We start from the raw sequence: 27,243 nt of genomic DNA, 5'->3' as shown, positions 1-27,243 counted from the left end.
CCCACATTATTTCTTACACTGGGTGGTGTGGCTCCTGCATTTGAATTTACATTCCCACCTCTGAAGCAGAAACCATGTCTACTTTAATATCCCTACACCTAGCATAACCCATGGCACATAGTAAGTACTCAGTAAGTACTTGTTAATGAATGAATGCTGGTCTTAGCAATCAATACAACTCTCAGATGAAAAAACAAATCACTTCTTTAATGAAAACTTTTAAATTTTATATTTAAAATTACTAATTTTTTAAAGTCATTCTTTGTGTGTGTGTGTGTGTGTGTGTGTGTGTGTGTGTGAGAGAGAGAGAGAGAGAGAGAGAGACAGACAGACCAGGTATTAAATCCAAGCAAGGCACTCTACTACTGAGCCATATTCCCTGACCTTTTTATATTTTTGTTGGTCTCAAACTGCCTTAGCCTCCAGTGTAGCTGGGAATACAGGCGTGCTCCATGGCACCCTGCTCACATTGAGGATTTTTATTTTGGGGTATTTTTTGGTATCGGGAATTGAATCCAGGGGAGCTTAACCACTGAGCCATATCCCCTTCCCTTTTTGTATTTAAAAACAGGGTCTCACTAACTTGCGAGGGGCCTAAGTTGTTGAGGCTGTCTTTGAATTTGCGATACTCCTATCTCAGTCTCCCAAGCCACTGATGACAGGTGTGTACCACCACAACTGGCTCACGTTGGTTTTTATTTGCTGATGATTTAAAAAATAACATTTCTGGCTGAGGCTATAGCTCAGTGGTAAAGCGCTCATGTGGCATGTGTGAGGCACTGAGTTCGATCCTCAGCACCACATAAAAATAAATAAATATACTGTGTGTTCATCTACAACAAAAAAATACATAAAGATATTTTTAAAAAAATAAAAAATAACATTTCTGAGCAAGATTCAGGGAGCAGGGTTCGGTAGCCCATGTGTGTATCCCCAGCTACCTGGCAGGCAAAGGCAAGAAAATCACAAGTTTGAGGCCAGCCTCATCAACTTAATAAGATCCTGTCTCAAAATTAAATATAAAAAGGACTGAGGACGTACCTCAGTGGTAAAACACTCAGGGGTTCAACCCCTAATACTGCAAAAGTATTTTTTTCTAAAAACAGTAGTGAATTCTCCTTAACTTTCTCCATTCAGCATTCATTGATCAGATACTTCTCACCCCTTTCTATTTCTTCCTCTGCTTAACTCCAATAAATTTCATCATTCCAATACTATTACAGTAAGAGGGAAAAATTTAACACATCTAAGAAATTTTACAGATTATATTATTTGAATATATACCTTTATTTTTTATTCTATGAAAGAAAAAAGCTTAAAGGATAACACATTTCCAAAATGCTTTAATTCTGTATGTCGGAGCAAAACACTAAATCCTTTTAAAAGATTCCTTAATGAGTAAGGATCGTCAAACTAAAAAGGATTTTACTAAGTCATCTGGTTTTGCTTCCTGCACTCATTACATTTCACAAAATATTCCTAAAGATGGAGAATTTGTAAATGTGCTTGGTGTTTGTGGTTAACTACCTGTACACAACTTTATTTTTGTCCCAAGATCTTGTTTATTACCATGTGTTTGCTCTGTGTTCAGGATCCTATATCTTCCAAATGACACATTTATAACTCCATCCTCCCTTTTTAATAAATTACCTCAGAGAACACATTAGTTTCCACAGACTTGTTAAAGGGCAATTTATAAAACTGGAAAAATCTCTTAAAAATGATCTAAAGAGCACAAGCCCTCTAATCCCATCTACTCAGGAGCCTAAGGCAGGAGGATAGCTAGCTCAAAGCCAGCCTGGTCAATTTAGTGAGACTCTGACTCAAAAATAAAACAAAACTAGGGGTTCAGGGAAAACTGAAGAATAGTTCCTATTTTTAGGTAATAAGCATTTATTGAGAATCACTGTTCAGAATAAACACGATCATGAAATAGATTAAATAAATACAAGACTATGAAAATCAATGTGCTTCAACAAGTCTTCAACAAGACTTCCAGACCTCCTGCTTTGTTTGGAGTAATTGGTCACTGCTACCACGTATCAACAGCCAATCTAAATAATAGGTCAAAGATTTCAGATTTGCAAAAGAAAGAGAATAAAAGTGATTATAAATTAAATACGGATGGGGCTGGGGTTGTGGCTCAGCAGTAGAGCACTCGCCTAGCACATGCAAGGCCCTGGGTTCAATCCTCAGCACCACATAAAAATAAATAAATAAATAAAATAAAGGTATTGTGTCCAACTACAACTAAAAAATCAATATTTCAAAAAAAATTAAATAAGGTAGACCATAAGTGTTTAATGAAGATGTACGATGAGTACATGGAAGTTCATTATACAACTCTCTACTTTTATGTTTGAAAAAATAAACACTTTTCTGAGATTGGGGATTAAACTCAGAAGTGCTTTACCACTGAGATACATTCCCAGTCCTCTTTACTTAACTTTTTTCATTTTAAGACAAATTCTCACTAAACTGCTAGGGAGGGTTTCAAACTTAAAATCCACCTCAGCTTCCCGAGTAGCCGGGATTTTTTTATAGGTATATGCCACCATGTCCAGGTAAAATTTTTATTAAATGAGTTAAAAATGATTCCTCTCTGATTGACTTCATAATATAGAATAAGAATTTTAAAATAGCTAATTGTGATTCAATTTGGAAGAGAAGACATTAACACTACCATTAATTCATTTAACAGACCTGCTGACCAAACTCAACCACAGACAAAGACTAAATCAAAACAAAACTGTATGCCTGTGGGTCACTTCCATAAGCCTCAAGTATATTATTTTAACTATATAAAATGAATGATATAAGATTATTCAGAATGACAGAAAAGGGTTACTTGGGAGGGCATAGAAATAGACGGATGCGGGGCTGGGATTGTGGCTCATCGGAAGATCCCGGGTGGTAGAGCCCGGGTGGGATCTTCAGCACCACATAAAAATAAAAGGCACTGTGTTTTGTCCATCTACACCTTAAAAATAAAAAAAAAGAAATAGCTGGATGCAGTGGCACATATCTATAATCCCAGGGACTCAAGAGGCTAAAGCAGGAGGATTACAAATTTGAGGATAGCCTTGATTACTTAATGAGACACTGTCTCAAAATAAAAAATAAAAAGAGTTGAGGATGTGGGCTGGGGCTGCAGCTGCAGCTCAGTGGTAGAGCACTTGCTAGCACATATGAGGCACTGGTTTGATCCTCAGCACCACATAAAAAAATAAATAAAGGTACTGTGTCCATTACAACTAAACATTTAAATTAAAAAAAAAAAACAAAAACCAAGAGCTGGGGATGAAACTCAGTGGTAAAAGTGTATAAATTCAAACTCCAGTATCAAAAAAACCCACATAAAACAATAAAGAACATACTACTTCAGACTGAATAGTTCATAGTATTCATGTGCCTATTTGCTAAAAACACTCTAAATTACTCAGGACTTGGTTCTAAAAGTTTAATAGTAAAGCCTGAATTATTCATTGGGAAGCTTTTAATGTACTTCTAACTTCCTAGACACCAAAAGCATTTTTGGTTGGGCAGTCTCTAAAACTACTTGTTGAAGGGGCTGGGGGAAGTATTGCATGCCTATAATCCCAGAGGCTTGAGAGGCTAAGATAGGAGGATTCTGAGTCCAAAGCCAGCCTCAGCAAAAGTGAGGTGCTAAATAACTCAGTGAGACTCTGTCTCTAAATAAAATACAAAATAGGGCTGGGACTGTGGCTCAGTGGCCGAGTGCTCCTGGGTTCAATCCCTGGTACCCCAAAAATGAATAAATAAAAAATAAGGATAGTTGTTAAAGAAGGCATATTTTTGTAACAGATAGAAAAAAATTAAACACAACAAATCTGCTTAAGAGGACACAATATACTTCAAAGCCAAATGTGGCAAGACCTGGGTTATTTAGCATGTTACCTATAAGTAATTTCTAAAAAAAAATGTTGTAATACAAATTTAAAAAAAAAAAAAAATCAAGCCAAAAATCTTGATTAATGCCAAGAAATCTGTTAAGTAATATCAAGGTATCCCAAAACAATTATTTTGGGGGAAGAATTATTTACGTCTAGAGAATCTATAAGTTAATTTCTCATATTTGCATGTATTGGACTGGCTCTAGCTCAACTGTTCCTTTGACATAGAACTTACAACCACATTTGCATGTATAATCACTACTGTTATATTTTTTAAATACATTTTTAGATGGTGAAGGACCTTTATTTTATTCATTTATTTATATGTGGTGCTGAGAACTGAACCCAATGCCTCACAAGCACTCTACCACTGAGCTACAACCCCAGCCCCCTACTGTCATATTTTGATAAGCAATTCAACAACACCAAAATACTCTCCAGCTCCTTATCAGGTGAAAGATAAGAGGTTTGCCATTAGTAACTGTTCATTTTTGAAACAAAGCTAGGTTTTGAAACATTTATTTATTTATTTGTTTGTTTATTTAGTGCTCTATTTTTGAATGGCTCAATCATTCATTCAATACAAGGAATAGACCCTGTTTTAGATGTGGGGGATATTGCACTGAATAAAACACTAGCCCTACTGGTAAAAACTTACATTTTAGTGGCAGGTTGAAAAACTTTTGTGCAGATTTACTCCTTTTTCGGGGCAGGGACAGAAGGCAGTACTAAGGATTAAACCCCTGGGGTGCTTAATCACATGAGACACATCCCCTGCTCTTTTTTCTTTTTAAATTTTTATTGTTGGTTGTTCAAAACATTACGTAGTTCTTGATATATCATATTTCACACTTTGACTCAAGTGGGTTATGAACTCCCATTTTTAGCCCATATACAGATTGCAGAATCACATCAATTACACATCCATTGATTTACATATTGCCATACTAGTGTCTGTTGTATTCTGCTGCCTTTCCTATCCTCTACTATCCCCCCTCCCCTCCCCTCCCCTCTTCTCTCTCTACCCCCTCTACTGTCATTCATTTCTCCCCCTTGTATTATTTTTCCCTTTCCCCTCACTTCCTCTTGTATGTAATTTTGTATAACCCTGAGGGTCTCCTTCCATTTCCATGCAATTTCCCTTCTCTCACCCTTTCCCTCCCATCTCTCATCCCTGTTTAATGTTAATCTTCTTCTCATGCTCTTCGTCCCTACTCTGTTCTTAGTTACTCTCCTTATATCAAAGAAGACATTTGGCATTTCTTTTTTAGGGATTGGCTAGCTTCACTTAGCATAATCTGCTCTAATGCCATCCATTTCCCTGCAAATTCTATGATTTTGTCATTTTTTAATGCAGAGTAATACTCCATTGTGTATAAATGCCACATTTTTTTTATCCATTCATCTATTGAAGGGCATCTAGGTTGGTTCCACAGTCTTGCTATTGTGAATTGTGCTGCTATGAACATCGATGTAGCAGTGTCCCTGTAGCATGCTCTTTTTAGGTCTTTAGGGAATAGACCAAGAAGGGGAATAGCTGGGTCAAATGGTGGTTCCATTCTCAGCTGTCCAAGAAATCTCCATACTGCTTTCCAAATTGGCTGCACCAATTTGCAGTCCCACCAGCAATGTACAAGTGTACCCTTTTCCCCTACATCCTCGCCAGCACTTGTTGTTGTTTGACTTCATAATGGCTGCCAATCTTACTGGAGTGAGGTGGTATCTTAGGGTGGTTTTGATTTGCATTTCTCTGACTGCTAGAGATCATCCCCTGCTCTTTTAAGACAGTTGTTGCTAAATTGCTGAGGCTGGATTCAAACTTGCAACCCTTCTGCTTCAGCCTCACCTTCCAGAGCTGCTGGGAATATAGGTGTGTGCCACCACACCCAACAGATCTACTTCTTAATATTTGTTCTGCTTCTGTATATTTTCACGGCTCCTTTACATACTTATTACCCAACAGACAGCAGTTTTAAAATTCAGAGTTGTATGTACCAAACAACTTGTAGACCATGCATTACAGGAAAGTTACAGGAACAATAAAAGGAGTTTCAATTAATAAAAGCCACACTCTGGATAAAACCCAGAACCTACTGAGGCACCATAAAACCAATTCAGAACGTTGATAACAACTACTCACAAATTTAATCACCTGAAAAATACAGATAAAATTTTAATGATGACATTGAAATGTCAAAGTCCCTAATACTGTGCCTAAGTATTTTCTAATCAGTTCTTTTAAAACTCCCCTATTGTTGAGCAGCAGAATCTCTAAAACAAAACTACATGGAAAACACCTATATTTAAAATATGTGAAATTCTAGTTAAATAGGAGAAACTGGCCTATTCCCAACTTCTCAGTTGCATGAAAAAAAAAATTAAGTATGTAGATTTAAGTAAATCTAAAATACCTTTGGGTATAAAATACTGTGATTTTTCTGACTATGACATGTGACCTCAACAGCTCAGGAAGACTGAGGCAGGAAAATCATAAGTTCAAATCCAGCCTCAGCAAAAAGTAAGGGGCTAAGCAACTCAGTGAGACCCTGTCTCTAAATAAAAATACAAAATAAGGCTGGTGATGTGACTCAGTGGTCAAGTACCCCCGAGTTCAATCCTTGGTGAGAGAGAGAGAGAGAGAGAGAGAGAGAGAGAGAGAGAAAGATTTGACAATTCAATTTATTTGAGCCTTAATTTCTGCTGATTCTGAACCAGATACTGCTAGAAATGGAAGATCCAAGAAATAAAGTTAAGAAAGCTAACAAATATCCTTTAGTTATAAAAACAAGGAAAAAGGTCAAGTGCAGTGGCTCACTCCTATAATCCCAGTGACTTGGAGGCTGAAGCAGGAGGACCACAAATTTGAGGATAACCTTTACCAACCTTAGTGAGACTCAGTCTCAAAAAGAAGACTGAGGATGTAGCACAACGGTGAAACACCAGCCAGGCATGGTGGCGCATACCTGTAATCCCAGTGGCTTGGGACACTAAGATAGGAGGATCTCAAGTTCAAAGCCAGCCTCAGCAAAAAGCAAGGTACAACCCAACTCAGCGAGACCCTGTCTCTAAATAAAATAGGCCCGGGGATGTTGCTCAGTGGTCGAGTGCCCCTGAGTTCAATCCCATCCCTGATACCACACAAAAAAGGTAAAACATCACTTTACAGTGGTAACGTGGTTAAAAACAAACAAAAAAAGAGAGAGAAGAAAAAGCATTATATAATCAACAATTAGAATTCTTTTCAATTAAATTTCTTTCATTCTTCATCTAACATGTGAAAAGAAAATAAATAAGGCTTCGGATGTAGCTGAGTGGTAGAACACCTGCCTAGTGCATAAAAGGCCTTGGTTTGATTCCCAGCACTGAAGAAAAAAAAAAAAAAAGGAAAGTGGTATCTTCAATTCAAAGAAGTGTGAACTACTATACTGTGTCACCAAAAAGCATTTTCCTATAGGATTTCGGTGCTAAAGAAAGAATAGCTCCCCAATTATAAGCCATTAATACAGAAGATGAAAAGTTAATAACAGTCCCTTTTAGTAATAAGGTCACAAGGAATCACACCATCAATGATTTTCAAATTCTTACGGACACCACACTAAAACTCCAAAGTCTCATAAAAATTCTTTAGCTCATCCTCAAAACTCTCTTCCTGAGAAGGTCACACCTACTTAATTCCAACTTTAAAGACAATCTCTTTCTATCAAGCTAGCAAGAGTTTTCCTTCCCAGTTTACTCTGCAGGTGCCTTTAAAGTGCTTTTCTTCTTTTTTTTTTTTTTTTCTCTTTTTGGCAGTGCTGGGCTTGAACCCAGGGCCTCATGCATGGTAGGCAAGTGCCTTACAATTCAGCTGCACCCTACCTATAAGAGCTTTTCTTAACTGCTTATCATATAACACAAAGCACTTCAGTTTTAAGCCTCATCTCCACGTTCTATGCCATAAGAAAAATTATTTCCAATTAAGACGGTGGTTTCTTTTTTCTTTTTTTTTTTAAATCATGGAGTTTAAGATCCATATTTCAGAGATGGTAAAAATCTTTTTAAAAAATTGTATACTTTATAATTCATCAGTAATTTTTTTTTAATACTAGGGATTAAACCCAGGGGCACTTAACCACTGAGCCACATCCCCAGTCCTTTTTGTATTTTATTTAGAAACAGGATCTCACTGAGTTGCTTAGGACCTAGATAAATTGCTGAGACTGGCTTTGAAGTCGTGATCCTCCTGCCTCAGCCTTCCAAACCAAGGGATACAGGCATGTACCACCATGCCTGGCCATCAGTAAGTTTTATAAAAAGGAAAGTCCAAGAACAAGCATTTATCCTCTTTATTTACATGATGAATGATTAATGATTAAGAATTCCCAACAAAACAGAAAACATGCGGGAGGAAACTCAGATCCGAAAACTTGAGTTTGAAGAAAGGCGGCAAATGCCACCAGTTATTAAAGCTGAGTGGTAAGTATTAGGTCCATGGGTGCTCATTATACTATTCTATCTGCCTTATGTTTGAAATGTCTCAATAATAAAAACACTGCAAATGTTAAAAAAAAAAAAAAAATTAGGGTTTGGTTCCAGTTCCACTTTACATCAACAGACTTGAGTGATTTTAAGTTACTTAATTACCATTAAGGCTAATTTCTCATCTGTAAACTGCAGATAATATATGTCACAGAAATCTTTTAAGAAATAAATGAGGGCTGGCATTGCAGCTTAATAGTAGTATCTTGCCTAACATGCAGGACTCCCTGGGTTCACACACAAAAGAGGCATTATGTACATTTTGAGATGTAAAGCATAACAGATTTTTTTTTTATCATTACTATAAGTACAAATCTTGCTATGGTTGACTTTAGAATATTAGGGAAAAGGGAAAAAACCTAAATTCTGACATTTTGTTAATCTCATTCTTTAAATTATCTGAAGAGATAATTTAGCCATTAAATAAAATTACTTTAATTGTTAAATTTTATAAAACAATAAGTATGAAGAATCTCAGAATATACAGATAATTATAATTAATCATAGATTTCAAATGTATTACAACATAGTAGAAAATATTTTAATTTTGGAAACTTGAGTAGATAGAAACTTTTCTGTCCATTACTATCTGCCATAGTTCTTATACACATGCTCAGAAACCAGATTTCTTACTCTGTAGTATTCTACTTAAAAACATTTTAGGCTCATAGTTTCAACTGTCTTCCCAATTATCTTTTCTGTTTGAAGTATGTCCTTAATTTAAATCTTCCTCTGAAAGAAGAAACCACTCATTTAGACATCTTTAGCTAGGTGAACTCACTGCTTCTGAAAAGGTAAGCTGGAAATCTTTTCTTCATTTGACTCATTTCTGGCAAATGAGAAATAAAGCCAGTCTGAGGTTTATCCCTTACTAGCTCCCCACTACCACTGAGTGCATCTGTAAAGGGAAGCAACTCAATATCATTTCAACCAAATCCAAAAGTTAGGCAATCAATTCCTGTTCCATTTTAAAAGATCCATCATTATGTGTTTTATCTTCTGAATTTAAATGATGATACTCTTTGCTGGGCAAGATGGCGCAGACCTATAATCCCAGTGGCTCGAGAGGCTGAAGCAGGAGGATTTCAAGTTCAAACCCAGCCTCAGCAACTTAAGCAAGGCCCTAAACAACTCAGCAAGACTGATTCAAAATACACACACACAAAAAAAGGAAGGGCTGGGGATGTGACCCAGGATAAGTACCCCTGGGTTCAATCCCTGGTACCAAAAAAAAAGATGAAAATCTTAAGACCAATCATTGAATCTAAACTGAGCTTTCTATTAGGAGTCAGCAATACAGATAAATTTTAAGTGACAACGCTACTCTCAAGTTAACTGTATGAATGTAAGTATTTACTAATGTTTTTCTTACTGACTCCACAATATACATGGGCACAAATATTATTTTTCATTACTGTTGATCGAACCTATGCATACACTAACAAAGCACTCTACTGAGCTGCATCCCCAGTCATTTCTTAATTTCATTTTCAGAATGGTCTTCCTAAGTTGCCTAGGATGGCCTTGAACTTGGGATCCTCCCGCTTTAACTTCCCAAGTAGTTGAGATTACAGGCATTCACCATAACACTCAGCTATAAATCTACACAAATCTTAACAAAAAATGTACACCACTCTGGGTAAAAATCTATTCTGTTTGCCAGGTATGACAACACATGCCTATATGACTTAAGAGGCTGAGGCAGGAAGATTCCAAGTTAGAGACCAGCCTCAGCAACTTAGCAAGGCCCTAAGTAACTTAGCAAAACCCTGTCTCCAAAAAAAAAGACTGGGGTTGTGGTTCAGTGATTAAGTGCTCCCTGCCTCGCCCCAAAAAATCTACTCTGTTTAATAGTAAACTTTAAAAATCATCTATAGGAGCTGGGGCTGTTGCTCTGTGGTGCAGCACTCTCCTGGCACACGTGAGGCACTGGGTTTGATCCTCACACCACATAAAAATAAAACAAAGATATTGTGTCCACCTACAACTAAAAACAAAAATTTAAAAAAAAAATCATCTATAGTTCTGGATGCAGTGGTGCACATCTGTAATCCCCACAACTCAGGAGGCTGAGACAGGAGAAATGGAGTTCAAAGCCAGCCTCAGCAATGGCAAGGTGATAAGCAATTCAGTGAGATCCTTTCTCTAAATCAAAATACAAAATAGGGTTGGGGATGTGGTTCAGTAGCCAAGTACACCTGAGTTCAATCCCTGGCACCAAAAAAAAAAATCATCTATAGTATTTCTGAACTAAATGTACAAATGCTGTATTATGCTAACTGCCTCTACTTTCCAATTAAGTGCTTTTAAAGAACTGTTCTGAAGAATGAAAAAACTTGTAAATATCAACCAACCTCTATGAGCAAAACTATTATTACAGATATAAATTATTAATCCGAGGGGCTAGGGTTGTGGCTCAGTGGTAGAGTGCTCGCCTAGAATGTGTGAGGCCCTGGGTTCGACCCTCAGCATGACATATAAATAAATAAAATAAAGATATTGTGTCCAACTACAACTAAAAAATAAACATTTTAAAAAATTTTAAAAAATATTAAATTATCAATCCGAATAGACAATGTAAGGAATGTAAATTCCTCTAACGACACTGTTAAAAAATTATTGCCTAATAATCTGACAAAAAAAAATGAGGGCTTTATCAAGTAGTCTGTTTTTGTAGCACACCAATTTTCAAATGAAAGATTTAATACGTACAGTTCCAGAAAGGACATCATGGGGGCAACAGTTGAGAAGATGACTCTTGCATACTCTGTCATCACTGAATTTGATTCGTTGACGAGTAGTATCTCCTGTAATATAGAAAAGTTAATAACATTCAAGGTTAGACAACTAGAAAGTATTTATTTTCTCAGAGCCCTGGTATCACTAACTTTTTATGTGTGGCTCTATTCACACACATTTATAAATCAGCTCAAGAGGGATTAGTTTTTTTTACATAACATCCTACAGAAAAACTATTTTAGACAACATGCAGTTGCGATATGTGTACTGCACATGTAATTCAAATAGTCAAAGTGGGAAGCAATGCATTCTGTTAAACAGAGGACTTCAGAAAAGCATAGGATTTTAGAGCAGGAATGGACCTTAAAGATTATCAAGTCCAACTCCTTCATATTGCAGGTGAGGAAACTGAGGCTCCAAGAGGTTAAGCAAATTGCAACAGACCCACTAAGAGATTTTCTACTGGTATACAATGTTCCCTTCTTGACAGTAAGCACTGATTTATTTTGTAATTATTTACATTAATTGAAAAACATAAAAAGTAATCTTGCAAACATTGCATACACACTGCGAATCCCCACTGAACCCCAGACGCCATTTCTTCCACTATTTTGTTCCAGTTGAAGTGTCTCCCTTTTGCTGCCGGGAGGAGTTAGAGAGGGTAGAATAACGCGTTTAAGAGCGTACAAACCTGGAAGAAGGACTTACACACCAGTCAAACAAAGGCACATTGCCTAACTGAAATGTTAACTTTAATGCCTCCAAAGGTTCCATACCTCCAAGTTTTATGTAGTCTGTGCTATATATTGCCAAACTGGGTACATTTAAATTCATTCTGTCTTCATATAAAACAATACACCTCCTAATCAACAGAAGCATCCAACCTGCTTATCGAATATGGCTATCAACTCAAAACTTTTAAAGAATCTAAAAAAAGAAAGGTAACTAGCTCTAATAACAAAATATAGATGTTAGTTACATTTTTTTTGGCTTAGAATCTCTTTGGAAAAATAAAAGAAAAATTCATAAGATGTTTCCTCTTTCTATATAGAATGATAAGCCCTAAGAAATGTAGGTGTTTTATTTTAGCCTTAAATTGATATCATCATTGATAAATGAAAACCTACTGGTGAATTACTGAAGCAAAAATTGTTAGTACTAAAAGAGACTGTAATACCTAGGTAGTTCACATGATGCCTGGAGTACTTCATACACTTTCATCTAGGAAGTGATTCAATCATTTAAATTAATTTCTGTATTTTCACATGTGAAGTAACAAGGTTCAAACTTTATCCCTTCAAATGGTCTTATATTGAAGAGCGTAACTTAAATTCAATACTATGGGGTAAGATTTTGTTTAAATTGTTTTAATGTGGTTAAAAAGATTTAAAGATCATTCTAATTTGCAACCAGGGTATATACATTTTTAAGAACAATAATTTATAGTTAAAATAGTAGCTTCAGAGCAGTTCAACAGTAGGTTTTCTAAAGGCTAATTTCTAGTAGGTTATTTCTGACACGATTTGGAATAATCCATTTAGTGTTCACGCCTGCTACTATAATAAAGGTTATTTTGATGGTCCGTTTTTCCTTTTAAACACAACTGCTTTTGTTCCACATTCATTAACACATCTGAAAAGTTAGTGATAACTCACGGCTCGGCGATTGCGGGGCCTTTCTGACACTCCCTTGCAGATTGAAGTAGGCAGGCATAGATACATTGAACCTTTACAAATGAAACAAGGGGCCAGATTGTTCAGTTTGTATAGAATAGACTCTGCCAGCAATTTCAATACAGCATCTAGAAGTACATGTTGACTGTAGAGATTCTTGTATATGAAAACAAAAGTGAACAAAATCAGGGTGTTTTATACTTTTGTGTTTTTTTGTTTGTTTGATTTTTAATAATAATACTGACTTCACAAGTGTGGAAGAATATGACTGACTGTAAGTAAAAGTCCAAGGCTGCACATTGGAAGTGGCCTTTGGGCCAACTGGGTTTTGGTTTTTGTTTTTTTTTAAATGTGTCTCTAAAAAGTATATTTCATCAAGATTGGTGAGTGTCTGCCTAAAGCTCATGTTGGAAGGACACTAAGATAAACTCACACTAGAATGTAAATCTGTAAATAGAGGCTCTTTCCTCCCTGGCATTTAAGAAAAACAAATTGTTTTTAAATCTATACCCTAATTACGTTAATGATTTTAAAGTTTATGAACTTTTTAAAGGGGGGGAACCCCAACCCTTACATATCTAGGGGTCTCCCTGCTACAAGTATCTAAGCTTTTTGGCAATACAACAGCAGTGTCATTTTAGTACTCTGTTCAATTTTATGGCTCAAGGGTATAAGCTAGGCCTACAATAAAATTTAGATTCACCAAAGTATTACTAATCAAACATTTCTTCTAGCACAGTGACTGTTTTTGCATAAGAAATCACATTAAATCTAATAATAAGATATATGTTCCCTAAAGATACTCTAGCAGATAAAGTATCAACAATTCCAAATACGAATATAGCAAGTGGTAGCCCTGGTGAGCTTAAAAATTAAAAAAAAAAAAAAAAAAAAATCAATCTTTTTAAAGGCCAAAAAGCATTTTAAAATAAATCCTCACTTCAAATGAATGGGTGCTCCATAATCATTTGATAGAAAATGATGTGTTGTAGCAAACACAACAGATACAGTTATCAAATATTAGTCATTATAGAAATCTCTAAAACAAAAAAATCATAAAACTCCTAATAAATCGAGATACAGAAATACCAAGAACTAGCAAGTAAGGATCTGTTTACTGATATTTTTAAAGTTCTGTTTAAAGGACTTTTAAGGCTAAGATTTTTTAAACAATTTGGCTACATAACCATGCTGTATTTAATCAATTTATTTGGGCTTATGCAATGGAAGCATAATTTAACTAAATCAACAAAGAATTTTTAAAATAAAAATACTGGTAATTTTGATTTCTATTATAGTATCTGGCCCAAACCATGTTTTTCAAAAAGAAAACTAGGTAAAAACAGCGCCCATTAAATAATAATAATAATAATAATTTTAAAAAGGACAAATATGAACCAAATCTCCTTATAACATAAGAAATTAATTTTATAAATTTGATGTACTTCATCTTTCAGTTTTCTGGGCATATAGTCATATGAAAATAATCTAAATTGTGTGAGCCAATTTTCCCAATAATTTTCCTCTCATATATTAAAAAAATAATACATAAATGGGAAAAAAGTGCCTTGGCACACTGATATTAGATCCAAATCACAGAATCAACCTAAGTGACACTATGCCTCCATGCTAGACAAGAGCTTAAGACAAACAGCTAAGACAAGCACCCTACCCATCATTTTGCTAGAGAATAGGACATATAAATAACAATAACACAGGTAGCTTGATTCAAGTGCCAAATGGGTGTTTCCAAAAGTGAGATACCTTTAAAAAATTTTAAGACTAGAATGAGCAGCAAAGACATAATAAGGTTGAAAAGGCTTCATGCATTAAGTAGAAGCCAATATTTGAAAGATGGACAGGACTTAGAGCAAAGGAAAGAAGAAAGAGCATTCCACACTGGACTAATATTTTTGACAAAGCTTACAGAGGCATGAAGGTTTGGTGAACAGCAAGTAAACAAATTCTGGTGTTGGCAAAGAGCTTCATGTAGGGAAATAGCAAAGTCAGGGCCAGAACAACATTTTGGGGGTAAAATTTGATGCCCTCTAATTTTTTTTTTAAATAATGGAGCAAAAATTAGGTCAAGTTATTTGAGTCAACAAGACTGCCTATAAGCACATGGAGGTCTTTTCTGCCCTATAACCACCACAATAATTCAGTAGGCTTTGTATATAACTATAATGCCAAGTTTTTCAAATTATAAATTTGATTTAGAACTTTGGCACGTGAACAGTTTTCCATTCGAAACACTGAAAGCCCTATTAATACTTCCTACCACGAAACTATCTTCAAAATTACAATTCACTTATTTCCCTTTTGCTAACCCCTTCATGGGTGTCATAAACTATAATCCTGATTTGAGATCCCGAGTCATAGGTTTAAAATAAAAACTAGAATGCATATTGGTCGTCTCCAGGTCCTTCACTAATGTAACAGAGACCAAGGTGGACTGAAGCAGTTGATTTCACTCAGGGAATACAGACTGGCCACTCTAGATAGACAGCACCTGTCCAAACTATACTCAAAATCCTCTATCTGGAGGTCAAAATAATCACATTATAATTCCCAACACTGCCTTTTATGGTCCTGCCTTTTCTGAAACTGACTTATACTTAAGTTTTAGTAGGAATACCTAACTTAAACCTCAGCCTATGTGATGTCTCACATTGTACACGGTGCATGCTATTATCCCAATACCCACCCCTTCCCCACCAGTCCCACCCACCTTTTCCCTCCCAAACAATAAACCAAATCAACTTTCATAGATTTATGTGCTATTTTAAAAACATCAAAATTTTACTTTACCCATTCTGTCCGATGCTCCCTGTATTTTTTTAAGCTGTGAGTGGATGACCATGCTATGTGATCAACAACTGTGAAGGCTAAGCAAAAGTGAACTGAGTTTAGTATAATTTCAAAAGAACCTTAAAATTTGTAATATTTGACATATTTAATGGTATGCAGACTCCTATCTTACTGTATATTATCAGGCATTAATGGCAAGCAATTTATAAAAGCAATCCTTTTTTTTTTTTGGTACAGAATTTAGCTTAGAGCTCAGTTTAGGGAAAACAAAGAGGGAAGAGAAAAGGCAACAGCACACAAAGTAATAGATGCATCCCCACATCTATAAATGGGGGCAGGAAGGGAGAAGCCCTCCCACATTTTCTAGTGTGGCAACCAAAGCCCTCCCACAGATAGACTTGTCATATGTCACCACTGGCTTGGGACAGGCCAGGTCCCTTCTCTCTGACATAAGATCCATAACTCTCAGTGACAGGATAGCTAGAGCTAGAAAGAGAAGTGATAAAATTGAAAATTTAAAGATACTTTGTTTCCCCAACTCTTTGAATCCCCAAATCCCTTCTCTCTCATTATCATTTCATTTCATCCAATATAATCTCCAGAGTCCACATGATCATACGGGAACTACATAGAGACCAATGGCCAGTTTCTAGTCTACTCCAGGGCAGAAGTGACCCTAAGAAGTACACAAGTAAACTCTGTGTCTTCATGTGGAGCCAAGGTAAATGCAGGCGACTACTGCTGCATGGTAACTACTATACTCAGGAACCAATCTCATTACTTTTGCACTCTCCTCACACTTTCTCACCAACTCTAACTTTTCCCACCTACCTTTGTTGTTCCTTTAGAATTCACTTACACAAATCCTTTTATAAAAATTAACTTTGTTATATAAAAAAAACTTATTACTCCTTTACTCCCAAGTTTCCTTGATAAAAAACATACTCAGTTACACCCACTGCATATTTAAGCAGTTCTAAGTATAGGATTCAATATATATAATAAAAGAACTCGTTGCTGTATCTTAACATAATATAATCACAGATGCTTTGAAAACATTTAACATAGCTTGATATATTATACTTTTCAGACATATATTCATTATATAAGAAAACAAAAAAGTTTTAACAGTCTGCCTTCCAACTATAATATCATTTCTTTTTGAACTGAGTAGCAGTAGCAGCTTTCCTTTCCTCCAGAAAATTGCAAAACCAAGGGGAACTACTATAAGCTCAGAAAGACAATCCCTCTTAATCCTTTGATTCACGATTTGTAATTACAAATAGGTACTAACATTATCCCACCTTAATCCCCATGATAAGTTCAAAAAAATTTTAATGTCCACTTAAAAAAAAAATTCCAAAACAAGTTCATTCTTGATGGATACGGTTAAAGACTAACATTTTGAAATCTAGCCCACCCATCTATGAAAATTTAATTCATGTAACAACATTTATAAAAGAATGAGACTGGGAAACAGTCTTGGTAGGAGAAAAACGATCTTTAAGAACTAACAGAATGGTAATGACAGAAACGTGAGAACAGAAATATTAATATAGCTATATTCCAAGATACAATTTCATCCCAGCCCCAAATCTGTCTTCTGTCATTATACAAGGAACATCTTGGCAGCTAGCAGAGATCAATGTCTTCATACTGGAGGTGGAGAAAGAGTTAAGAGTAAGAGTTGCTTTAGGAAGGCTAACAGCATATTTCTATTCTTAGATATGAGAGACACTATAAAAACCTAAAAAGTTGCTTTTCAGCAACTTTAGGAATTAAATTATAATTAAGTTATAAAAGTAGATTATACAAAATTTTAAATATATGTAATAAAAAGTTGCAGCCTGCTAAATTTTATATTTTGATACTTACTTACAGAGCTGCAATTCTGATACAGTAACACTCGCACTCTGGATATCGGGTGCCTTCTATCATCCAGAATTTTCTATACACAAAATTAGAAGTAATGAAAGCTATCTTTGGCTACGAAGAAATAGCTGAAAAGAATCAAAGAAAAAGTGATTGGCTCGCTTATCTATTAAAAAAAGACAAGTCCTCATTGGTTGGTTACAGCTATAAAAACCAACAAAAGCATCCCCAAATCTAAAACCAACAAAGAAATAAGAGAAAAGAAATGTAAATATCAAAAAGACATAGATAACAGACAACCTAATGATAAAGGAAGTCAAAATGAAAAACAGATGGCCATGAAGGAGACGTGAACCTTAAAACTAGAAAAACAACACAGCAGAAATACTGTGTCGCACTGGATACACACCAATTTCACAACAAGTATTTCCTCTGGAAAGGAATGAGACCATAAAGGGGAACATAAGGGACTTCATTTGTAATGCTTTATTCACTTTTTTAAATCTAACAGAAATAGTCAAAGCAAAATCTGTTTATTCATGTAGGTATTTGTCATTTGTACTTTGTAAAGTACTTTTTTCAAAATCAGATACCTACAACCAATATCACAGAATGTGTCATCTGAAAATAAACATAACTGTTTATGTGTAAATCTCTACTCCTCATTAGATTTTTGTGCCCTCTAGGATTATTTTATTATAGAACCAAAAAGGAAACAGAAGCAAATACATCCATAATTCCTAAAGAAAAGGAAAGAAATGACTAAAATAACTCAGCAACTTGGGTATACTAAGGGAAGTGTCCACTGCTATTAATAATTACTATACTCCTAAGTACAACCAATATATAAAACACCACTGTGGAAAAGTACTCACTCTAACACCATGAGGCAAATTAAAGTATAACACAGAAATTTCTCACAATACTAATTAATACATGATTTGTAGACTCTGAGATGAATCAACTGTTTTGTCCTTCACTGTTCCCCATGTCCATAATGCAGTTCCTACTCTAGGGTTCTTTTCATACTCCCATGTGGAACTGGCTGGTAAAATCCTCCAGACCTGGTGACAGAATGAGTGACTCCCATGGACCAAAACACTAAAAGAGAGGTGAGAAATTAAGCCAAATGAGGTAATTTCACCCTGGAGGTCAAGAAGGACCTCTGGGACTGGGGATATAGCTCAGTTGATAGAGCACTTGCCTCACGTGCACAAGGCCCTGGGCCCAATCCCCAATACCACAAAACAAAAAAAGAAAAAAGAAGGACCTCTTCTCTAGAGTCTCCGAGATCTCTCTTTATCTCATAGGTTTGAATTTCCCAGCCAATCATTTCTATTTATGGGATCAATAGCTCAACAGTTTCCTCTCTCACAAATAACTAGAAAGATTATTTTGTGTTTTATGAACAAGTTCATCCACATTATAAATATCATGATTAAGTCTGGAAAGACGTTTCTATTTGGCAACAGTAATGTATTTAATAAACCTCATAAATTATTTTTTTCTTCCTTTTTCTTTTTTGCAATACTGAGTACTTTGCCACCAAGCTATACCTGTAATTATTTATTTAATCAAATGGGGGTGGGCACTGGGGATTGAACTCAGGGGCACTCAACCACAGAGCCACATCCCCAACCCCTTTTCGTATTTTATTTAGAGACAGGATCTCCCTGATTTGCTCAGCACCTTGCTGTTGCTGAGGCTAACTTTGATCTTGGGATCCTCCTGCCTCAGCCTCCTCCTCCTAAATCGCTGGGATTATAGGCATGCACCACCTCTCCCACCAATTATCCCTTCTGGAGACAGGGTCTTGCTAAATTGCAGAGACTTGCATCTCCTGCCTTAGCTTCCCGAGTCTGTGGAATTACAGGCATGTACCACCCTGTCCAGCAAAAAATTCTAATTTTTAGCCCAGGAAACACTTAAGTGACAATGGAGTCTACCTATATGTCTATAACACACCATTTGTTTTCACTGTAAATTATTTTTAGGGTAGTTTTTAAGCTTCATTATAAATTAACTTGAAATTTTAGAGAGTGAGTTGCAAAGAAAGAACATTAAATAAATAGAAAACAATACAAAATAGTAAGAGTGATGCATAACCAACATTTGGGAAATATTTACCTAGAACAGGGCTTCTCAAACTTTTAATATGCATTAGAATCACTTAGGCGTCTCTCTTTCTCTTTCCCTCCCTCCCTCCCTCCCTCCCTCTCTTTCCTGGATACTGGGGATTGAGCTGGGAGCATTCTACCACTGAACTACATCCCCAATCCTTTTTTATTTTTTGAAACAGGGTCTTGTTAAATTGTTGAGTCTCAAACTTGTGATCTTCTTGCCTCCATATCCAGAATTTCTGAGTCAGTGTGTAGGCCCCCAAATTTGAATTCTAATAACTTCATAAGTTATGTTAAGGGATCTAGACTGGGGACCACAGTAACCAACAACAGTGACTAAAATGTTTTATTATAGCTTTAACTATTATAGCAGTGGTACACTCCTATAATCCCAGCTGCTCAGGAGGCTGAGGCAGGAAGATGGCAAATTCAAGGTCAACCTCAGCCATTTAGTGAGGCCCTAAACAACTTAAGGAAGCCCTGCCTCAAAATAAAAAAAAAGTCTTAAAAAAAAGAGCTGGGAATATGGCCCAGTGGTTACATGCCCTGGGTTCAATTCCTGGTACCACAAAAAAAAAAAAAGCTTTACTATAAAAGACCAGATAGTAAATATTCTAGGCTTGCCTGCCATATAACTACTGCCAACTATTCAACTGGATTGCTGTAAGGCAAAGCTGTCATAGGCTATATGTATATGAATGGGCCTAAACTGTGTTCCAGTAAAACTTTATTTACAAACAGCAGGGAGTCATAGAATCAGCCCCTTATCTAAAACATACCCTCAAGCACTGAAAAGTGTATATAGTGTAAACTATCCTTAGGGTAGAATACATATAGAACTAGGTATGCAATATAAGCTATCCAATAAATATCTGACTTCTTCTAATGGAAAGCAAAGCCTTGCAAAATTTAACTCTAAAAGAGAAAATTAAGTGTGCAGAAATCTGAGGTCTCAAGAAAATAAAAAGCAAAACGATTTACCATATTCAGAAGGCATGACAAAAGATTCAGCAAGGGCAGCTGGTTAATTCTTTTCACGTTGAATCAAATAGGTCAAACATCAGTTGTACATGGTTCACAACTAAATTAGAACATATGGATCAATATTGAGTGAGTGTTTTTTAGAAAAGTTTTTAAAATTCCTTTCTCTGACCAATGTTAAATAGCATACTATAACATTTATGCAGATGACTAAACTACATATTCCTTTCTGATGTCTTTGACCTTTCAAAGTCATATTCAGTTAAAACATTAATCTGTAGACCATTTCAGAGTTCTTATAAACTACTTTTCTCTATATCCTCAATCTTTTAAAATTCATCTATTTGGCCATGCCTTCTAATTTCTGCCCTAACAGCTTTTAGTACATGAGAATTTAAACCAAAAGACAATGAATTTTCTGCAGGTGCTGAAGCTATAAGATTTCTATAAGTTTATTCTTTTTTATTCCCTAATTCCATTACCAACAAGATGTTTGAACTTCCTTCATCTTCTCAGTCTACAATTTCTTAGTAAACTGATTTAAGTTGGATAGAACTATTTATATTTCTTCAAGAAATATTAATATAGCATTCGGCTTTAAGGATTCAGTCCATTCCAAGCACCTTTCTGGAATCCCATTCTTGAGAAGCATCTGGCTCACTATCTAGTCTTGCTCAGACTTACTGTTCCTCACTTTCAAGATACCTATCTTCTTAGTCCCTCTGCTTGACTGAACCTTTTGCAACTTGAAGCTTCACTGACTAAAGACTGACTCATTAAACCTGACCTTGACCCATGTCACCTACTTGCCTTTGAATTCCCTGTCTTGAACCTGCAGCTCACTGCTCTTTTTCTTCACGACATCACATCTAAACTAAATCAAAGCATTTACTTCCTGCTTATAGCTTATACAAAGATAAGTATTTTGTTTCAATTTATTTTTTTACCTGAAATAATGACTCAAAATATAGGCTTACTGGAGAACTAAACAACTGTACAAAATCCAAGGATAACACAGGGTTCTATGAGGTAATATTTCTACTGTTTTCTGGGCTGCTCTATAGATAAAAATATTAGAGTTCAAAATTCAAAGTGAGGGGAAAAATTTAACTGACTCACTATACGGGTGCTAAAAGAGCTTTAATGTTATGGATATGCCTGGAACCATGAAGTCAAAGTTATAGAAATTCAGAGACACTACTATTTAGCCTTAGGTTTGCTAAAGGTTTGTTTTCTGGGGGGATACAGGGGTTGAACTCAGAGCCACTCGTCCAGAGCCACATCCCCAGCCCTATTTTATTTAGAGACAGGGTCTCTCTGAGTTGCTTAGTGCCTCACTTTTGCTGGGGCTGGCTTTGAACTCCTGATCCTTCTGCCTTAGCCCTGAGCTGCTAGGATTACAGGCATGCGCCACTGGGCTCCACTGCCAAAGGTTTTATGTTAAATAATTTACAAGATCTAGGATAACATGTACCCATTATGTAAAAAATGTGTGCTTGTACATTAAAGGCTACGCCTCCTTCACTTAAAATGAATGATCCAAGTGGAATAAAAGAATGACTTATAGCTAACCAAGAAATAAATATGGTTCATTACATTAATGAAGGAAAATTAAGAGAAAATGTATTCAATGTTCATGACAAGTCAAGAAACACAGGTTAAAGATGATTTTATAAAGAAGAAAATCCACTGGGAAAAAACACTACTTCAATCTCTGATTTATTGATTTTGCAGAAAGGCAGTCATGTTATGTTGTCCTACAGATGATAAAGTTAGATATAACTAAATATGTTAGAAGTAGGTAAATTACTTCCTGAATTGTATCTTCTGGGTATCCCCAAAGATGAGTATCCTTTCAATTTCATATTGTATAAACTATAACATAAATATAACTAGTGAAGACTATTACAATTAATATCCTCTATTAACCAAGGAAGGGTATCATATAGTTTAGTAAGATTAACACCAAAAATAGCTAAAATTATCTGAAAGCTTTAACTTGCCAAATGCAATCAATCCTTAGTCATGGACAACACATGATGCCAAAGAAGTCTATTAAAGTCAATCTACAGGTTATTTTGAGGGTGTACTTTCACTCCTGGTCTGTTTGAAGAGATGAACTCTGCTCCCATTTAATGCAACTAAGAGATCTGGAACCCTCAGAACAAATTATCCTCTGTAACCTATCTAATTTCTAAATTTAGGATGTAATCTAAATTCACACTCTCACACCCTGTTTAATTCCTATTCCCTGCATCTTCTCAGATCTTTCAGTGATCAGAACCAGAAATGTATTATAATCAAACTATATGTTAGCAAAAGGGCTTCTGCTAAGGGATACCCTTACAAGTGATTCAATCCAGTAAAAATTACCATGGTAAAAATTCTGTACGAGGGCACAGGGTTTCTCCAACTGTTATGCAGACAATTCTCAAACTGTTTCTTGGGTTTTCCTATGTGGCTCTTCCCTGCTACCAAATGGAATATCTGTCTCCTTCCTATTAATGCTAATAACTAAAACAGAAAGGTATTCACAAAATATATTGACTCTTAAACCTGGAATGAAAAAATATACTAATAATTAATATCTACTTATGGTCCTCCCTTCTTAAAAACTTTAATAAATGTATTTACTTTTCAACATTTTCTGAGGTTAACAGGAAAATATTTGGTTTCCCATAGAACAAATTACAGATTTAACTTGAGGCAAAAAAGGTTAAGTGACTTACCCAAGGTTACAATTAGAGACCAGGTCTCCTGAGTCTCAGCTCAGTGCTCTTTTCCTTAGCCCATGATGCCTTATCAGAAAAATCCAAATACAGTCAGACCCCCAGTTACATGGGTATGAGTTACACTGATTCACATATACAAACTTTATATAGTGTGACCAATGTTTCAACTCACGCGGTACCCTGCTTCCATTTATGCAGTATGCCAGGCATCGGCACGATTTTCAGTGGCACACAGGCGGTTGCCACCACCAGGGCCCTAGGCAAAATTGCAAAGAAGGCAAAGTTTGTCTTTGGCCCTCCCACCTCCATTATGCATTCCTCTCCCACCTCCTGGTCATCCCCCTGCCCAGCCTCCCAGCACCATCATGCTGCCCACTAATTGTTCAAAGCCCCCCACTTCCACACTCACCCAAGACTGTCCTTTCTTGAAGTGCCCAGTGATCCAAAAATTACCTCTCCATTTCCCTGACACCAAAATTCCTATTCCTGAGGATTCCAGTGAAGTTTAGGTAATCTAAACGATTAATTCATTTAAGTAATTCAAGATAAGGTACATTTAACTCACAGACTTAAATCTCCAAGGAATTTTAAAAGGGATTAAAAACTCTGTTGGGAAGGGGAGAGGGAAGAAATATTTTGGAAGGGAAACTAACATTTTTCCAGAGCCCCAGGACTCCTGTGCCACTTCAGCTGTTTTCAAGGATGGGACACTGAAGATTGAGGGGGATCATGGCTACCTGAGCCTCACTAACCAAAAAAAGAAAATGGCTGCTTCATAGTTAGTCTCTGGGGTTTAAAAAAAAAAAAAAAAAAATAGGACCAAGCTGCCTTAAATGCCCTCCTACCTATCTTTTCCATCTCTTTCCCACCTCCTGGATCCCCATTTCCACTTCCAAATACACCCAACATCATTTCCCAGAAACAGTTTGTGTGTCTAATACAAGACTTCTCATTATATGGTTTCAAATTTCATGATGTTATTCAGAGATGTCTCCATGTTCCCCTATCCCTGGATAACTTGCAGTTGACTGCTAAAAAAAAATAGTCTAATTATTTAAATATCCTGAATTATATCAAATGTGTAAAATTCACTAAATATCTAGTTAGAAGGAAAATAATTTCTGATTATATCAAATAAATAAAATAATTTGGATATATTAAAAAAAAATTATTTTCCTTGAAAGTGGTATATTTCTTACTTCTGACCCAATATAGCAGTGAAAGTCCTGTTATTTCAGTTAAATATTATTGTGGACTCGTAGACATAAATTCATTCATAAATCCTCTAAGTCTGGAGGCAAAAACAAAAGAAAAAAAGTCCAGTGACAGACACATAATATAAATTTATTTGTATACAAAGCAGAATGGATTTGAAGAAATCCAGTTTTCTGCTGGGACTACACATCCAATAACATACACGCATGTATGTGTTACTCTAACTTTGCAATACTAGATGAGCTGCCTAGTTCAGAAATTTCTCAGGTGATGGTTACCTTGATCCAACTATTATCTTGCCAGTAATATCAGAAAATCTAATCTATGCAGAAAATACCAAAATGGTATCTGTCAGGGATTAAAAGGATCACATAAAGTAAGTCTTATGACTTTATTAAAAAATTGTGTTAGTTAAGATCCTAGATGAAACCCCTTCCCAATACCCTCTCTTATGCTAGAAAAAGAGAAATGTTAAAGACATGCTGCAGTTATAACCATTCTTATCTACGCATGGAAAATGATAACAGTTAAATTACTCCAATGGCATTTTTATTTAACATTAATTTTCAAGAGTTTACTACACAAATAAACCTATTTTCTTCCCAATCTTTCCCTTCTCTCTATACAACCACAGTTTGTCATCTATACCTGTTTATCCTAATGTTCTATAAAGAAAAGTTTCCAGTGTGGGTTTTTATTAACACTGAACCGTTAACGCTGAAATGCCATTCTAAATAAGCATTGCTAAAAATATTTTAATGCAATGAAGTTCTTTTTCCTACTCACATATTTTGCTGCAAATCACTCAAGTAAATCATAAGAGCAACTATCATAAACTAAATTCAAGGGCCTTTTCTCCTAAGTCAAGCAACGTGAATAACTTCTCAAGAAAAAAGCATTTAAATGGCTAAGAAACTATTTGCCAAAACAATCAACATATAAAAACAAGGATTTTCGGTTTTTAAGAAAGTACTCAACTAGACCTTTCCTCCACGTTGTCGTGAATTTAAGTTGAATTTGAAAGAGTATATTACTAATTATTATCAACAAAAAAGCAACAGATTTCTTCGTTTTACTTAGAAATTCGCTATGACAAAAGATAATCCAGCACGTAGTTGCTTTCTGTACGGATTCTAACCTAAGTGCCTAAAAATCTCTTTGTTTCCCTCGAATCTGCTTCACTGGGCATCAAATTTCCAAAATGGTCCTATTTGGGGCGCATGTAAGATTTGTCAATATTTACTGAACAAAGCCTCTATTAAATTGTCTAACAAAATGGAGGTCTCTCGGAAAAACAGGCCATAACATTTTTTCTTTTCACAAAATGGGGCCAAACACACCCACTTCAAGAAACCATGGTTTGGGTCAGATTTTCCATAAAAATGGTTGATTCTGTGGGGATAGATGGTGCATCTCTGGGACGGGGTAAGGTTTTCCTTCGCCCGGGGCGGGGGGAGGGGGCGGGTTGATTCTCTCTGGACTCTGGAGGACGGCGACGAGGGACGACCCAAGGCTCTGGGTTAAGGAACTAGATCGGGAGCGGGGGCTTTAGCGGTCCGCAGGTACCTAATCAGCAACAAAACTGGCCGCCCGACTACGCAAAGAGAGACGTGGGCTCTCCCATCCCAGCCAAGTCAACATTAAAAGCACAAACTCTCCTTTCTGCCCCCAGGCCCCGCCTAGTCCCATTGGCAGCAATTCCCGCCAATCCGCACGGTCACCGCCCCCCAAGCCCGCCTGCCAAGCCCTGATTGGATGGGAAGGGAGCCGGGGACCTCGTGTTACCAATCTGGGAGCCCCTTACTCAGCCACACGCGCGCGCCCAGGTGCGCCCTCGGACCCCTTCCCGACGTCGGCCCCATCCCCTCCCCCACCCCCAGGGCTCTGGCAGACACTTACCGTCCCTGGAAGTGCCCATCAACTGGTCCAGCATCGCGCGCATCTGGGCCTGCGCCGACATGGCGACGACGTAGCGGACGGACGGGCGGGGGTGGGGCGCAGACAGGCCCTTTCGGGCGGGGGATGAGGGGAAGGGGTGGGGGAGGTGCGATGCTGTCTTGGTGGCCGCCGCAGCCGCCGCCTCGAGGCGTGCGGAAGGAGAGCTGGAGGGGTCGCGGGAGAGTCCGGGCTGCGCTCCTCACGACGACGTGTACGTGGAAGACAGCAGCTCCAGAAAGAGACCCTCGTGCCCTCACTCTCCGTCCGGTTCCAGGAACAGACGCGACACGGGCTAAGCAAGCTCTCGCCTCCAACACCGCCACCCGCCAGAAGCCGTCAAACCCCCCCCTCCAAGCTGTGACGCCGCTCGCCGCCACCGTCGTCGCGACGGGAGCGCGCACGTTCCTCGCGCAGAGTCGTTTCCCGCGGGCCTCCACCAACTGGCGTCCAACTGTCTTCGCTCCGCCCGCCCGGCCCGGGGCGAGGGTTCCACCCTAACGGCTCGCGGGCGCGTGCACGAGCGCTGCCCCCTCCCCCTCCCTCTAGATCTCGCGAGACTCTGGTACTTTAACCGACTCTCCAGCCGGATCTGCCCCGAGGCGCCAAACCCGGACCTCACAGCTGCAGTGAGACTAGGGCTGTGCTGGCGGGCCAGACCCCAATTAGCAAAATGTGCCAGAGGTTAGCCCGACGAAGTAAGTAGAGACCGTGCCCACCAGTTTGACAGAGACTC

At 37.2% G+C, this 27,243-nt stretch overlaps 1 protein-coding gene across 11 annotated transcripts in view; it reads right to left on the bottom strand.

Annotated features, from left to right (window-relative positions):
* The window catches only part of Luc7l2 (LUC7 like 2, pre-mRNA splicing factor), a 71,055-nt gene extending 44,124 nt beyond the window's left edge, over positions 1–26,931 (bottom strand). The window contains exons 1-6 of one of the 11 annotated variants that reach the window (XM_058575722.1): positions 23,355–23,504; positions 20,626–20,725; positions 17,528–17,652; positions 15,653–15,729; positions 12,827–12,897; positions 11,145–11,239 (exon numbers count right to left, since the gene is read on the bottom strand). In XM_058575722.1, coding sequence (XP_058431705.1) covers positions 11,145–11,239; positions 12,827–12,884 — 153 coding nt within the window. In that variant the 5' untranslated portion in view covers positions 12,885–12,897; positions 15,653–15,729; positions 17,528–17,652; positions 20,626–20,725; positions 23,355–23,504. Of the gene's footprint in view, positions 1–11,144; positions 11,240–12,826; positions 12,898–15,652; positions 17,483–17,527; positions 17,653–20,625; positions 23,291–23,354; positions 23,505–23,529; positions 23,614–26,471 lie in introns of those variants that run through there. The other 10 variants (XM_046434235.2, XM_046434242.2, XM_046434233.2 and 7 more) reach the window with 10 other exon arrangements.
* Positions 26,932–27,243: the final 312 nt, after the last annotated feature.

Source organism: Marmota monax, unplaced genomic scaffold (genome assembly GCF_021218885.2).
Source record: "Marmota monax isolate L192 unplaced genomic scaffold, Marmota_monax_Labrador192_F-V1.1 WCK01_AAM20220418_F8-fsc00122, whole genome shotgun sequence".
Classification (NCBI taxonomy): domain Eukaryota; kingdom Metazoa; phylum Chordata; class Mammalia; order Rodentia; family Sciuridae; genus Marmota; species Marmota monax.
The sequence above is the reverse complement of the archived record's forward strand: the minus strand, read 5'-3'. Positions and strand labels throughout refer to the sequence as shown.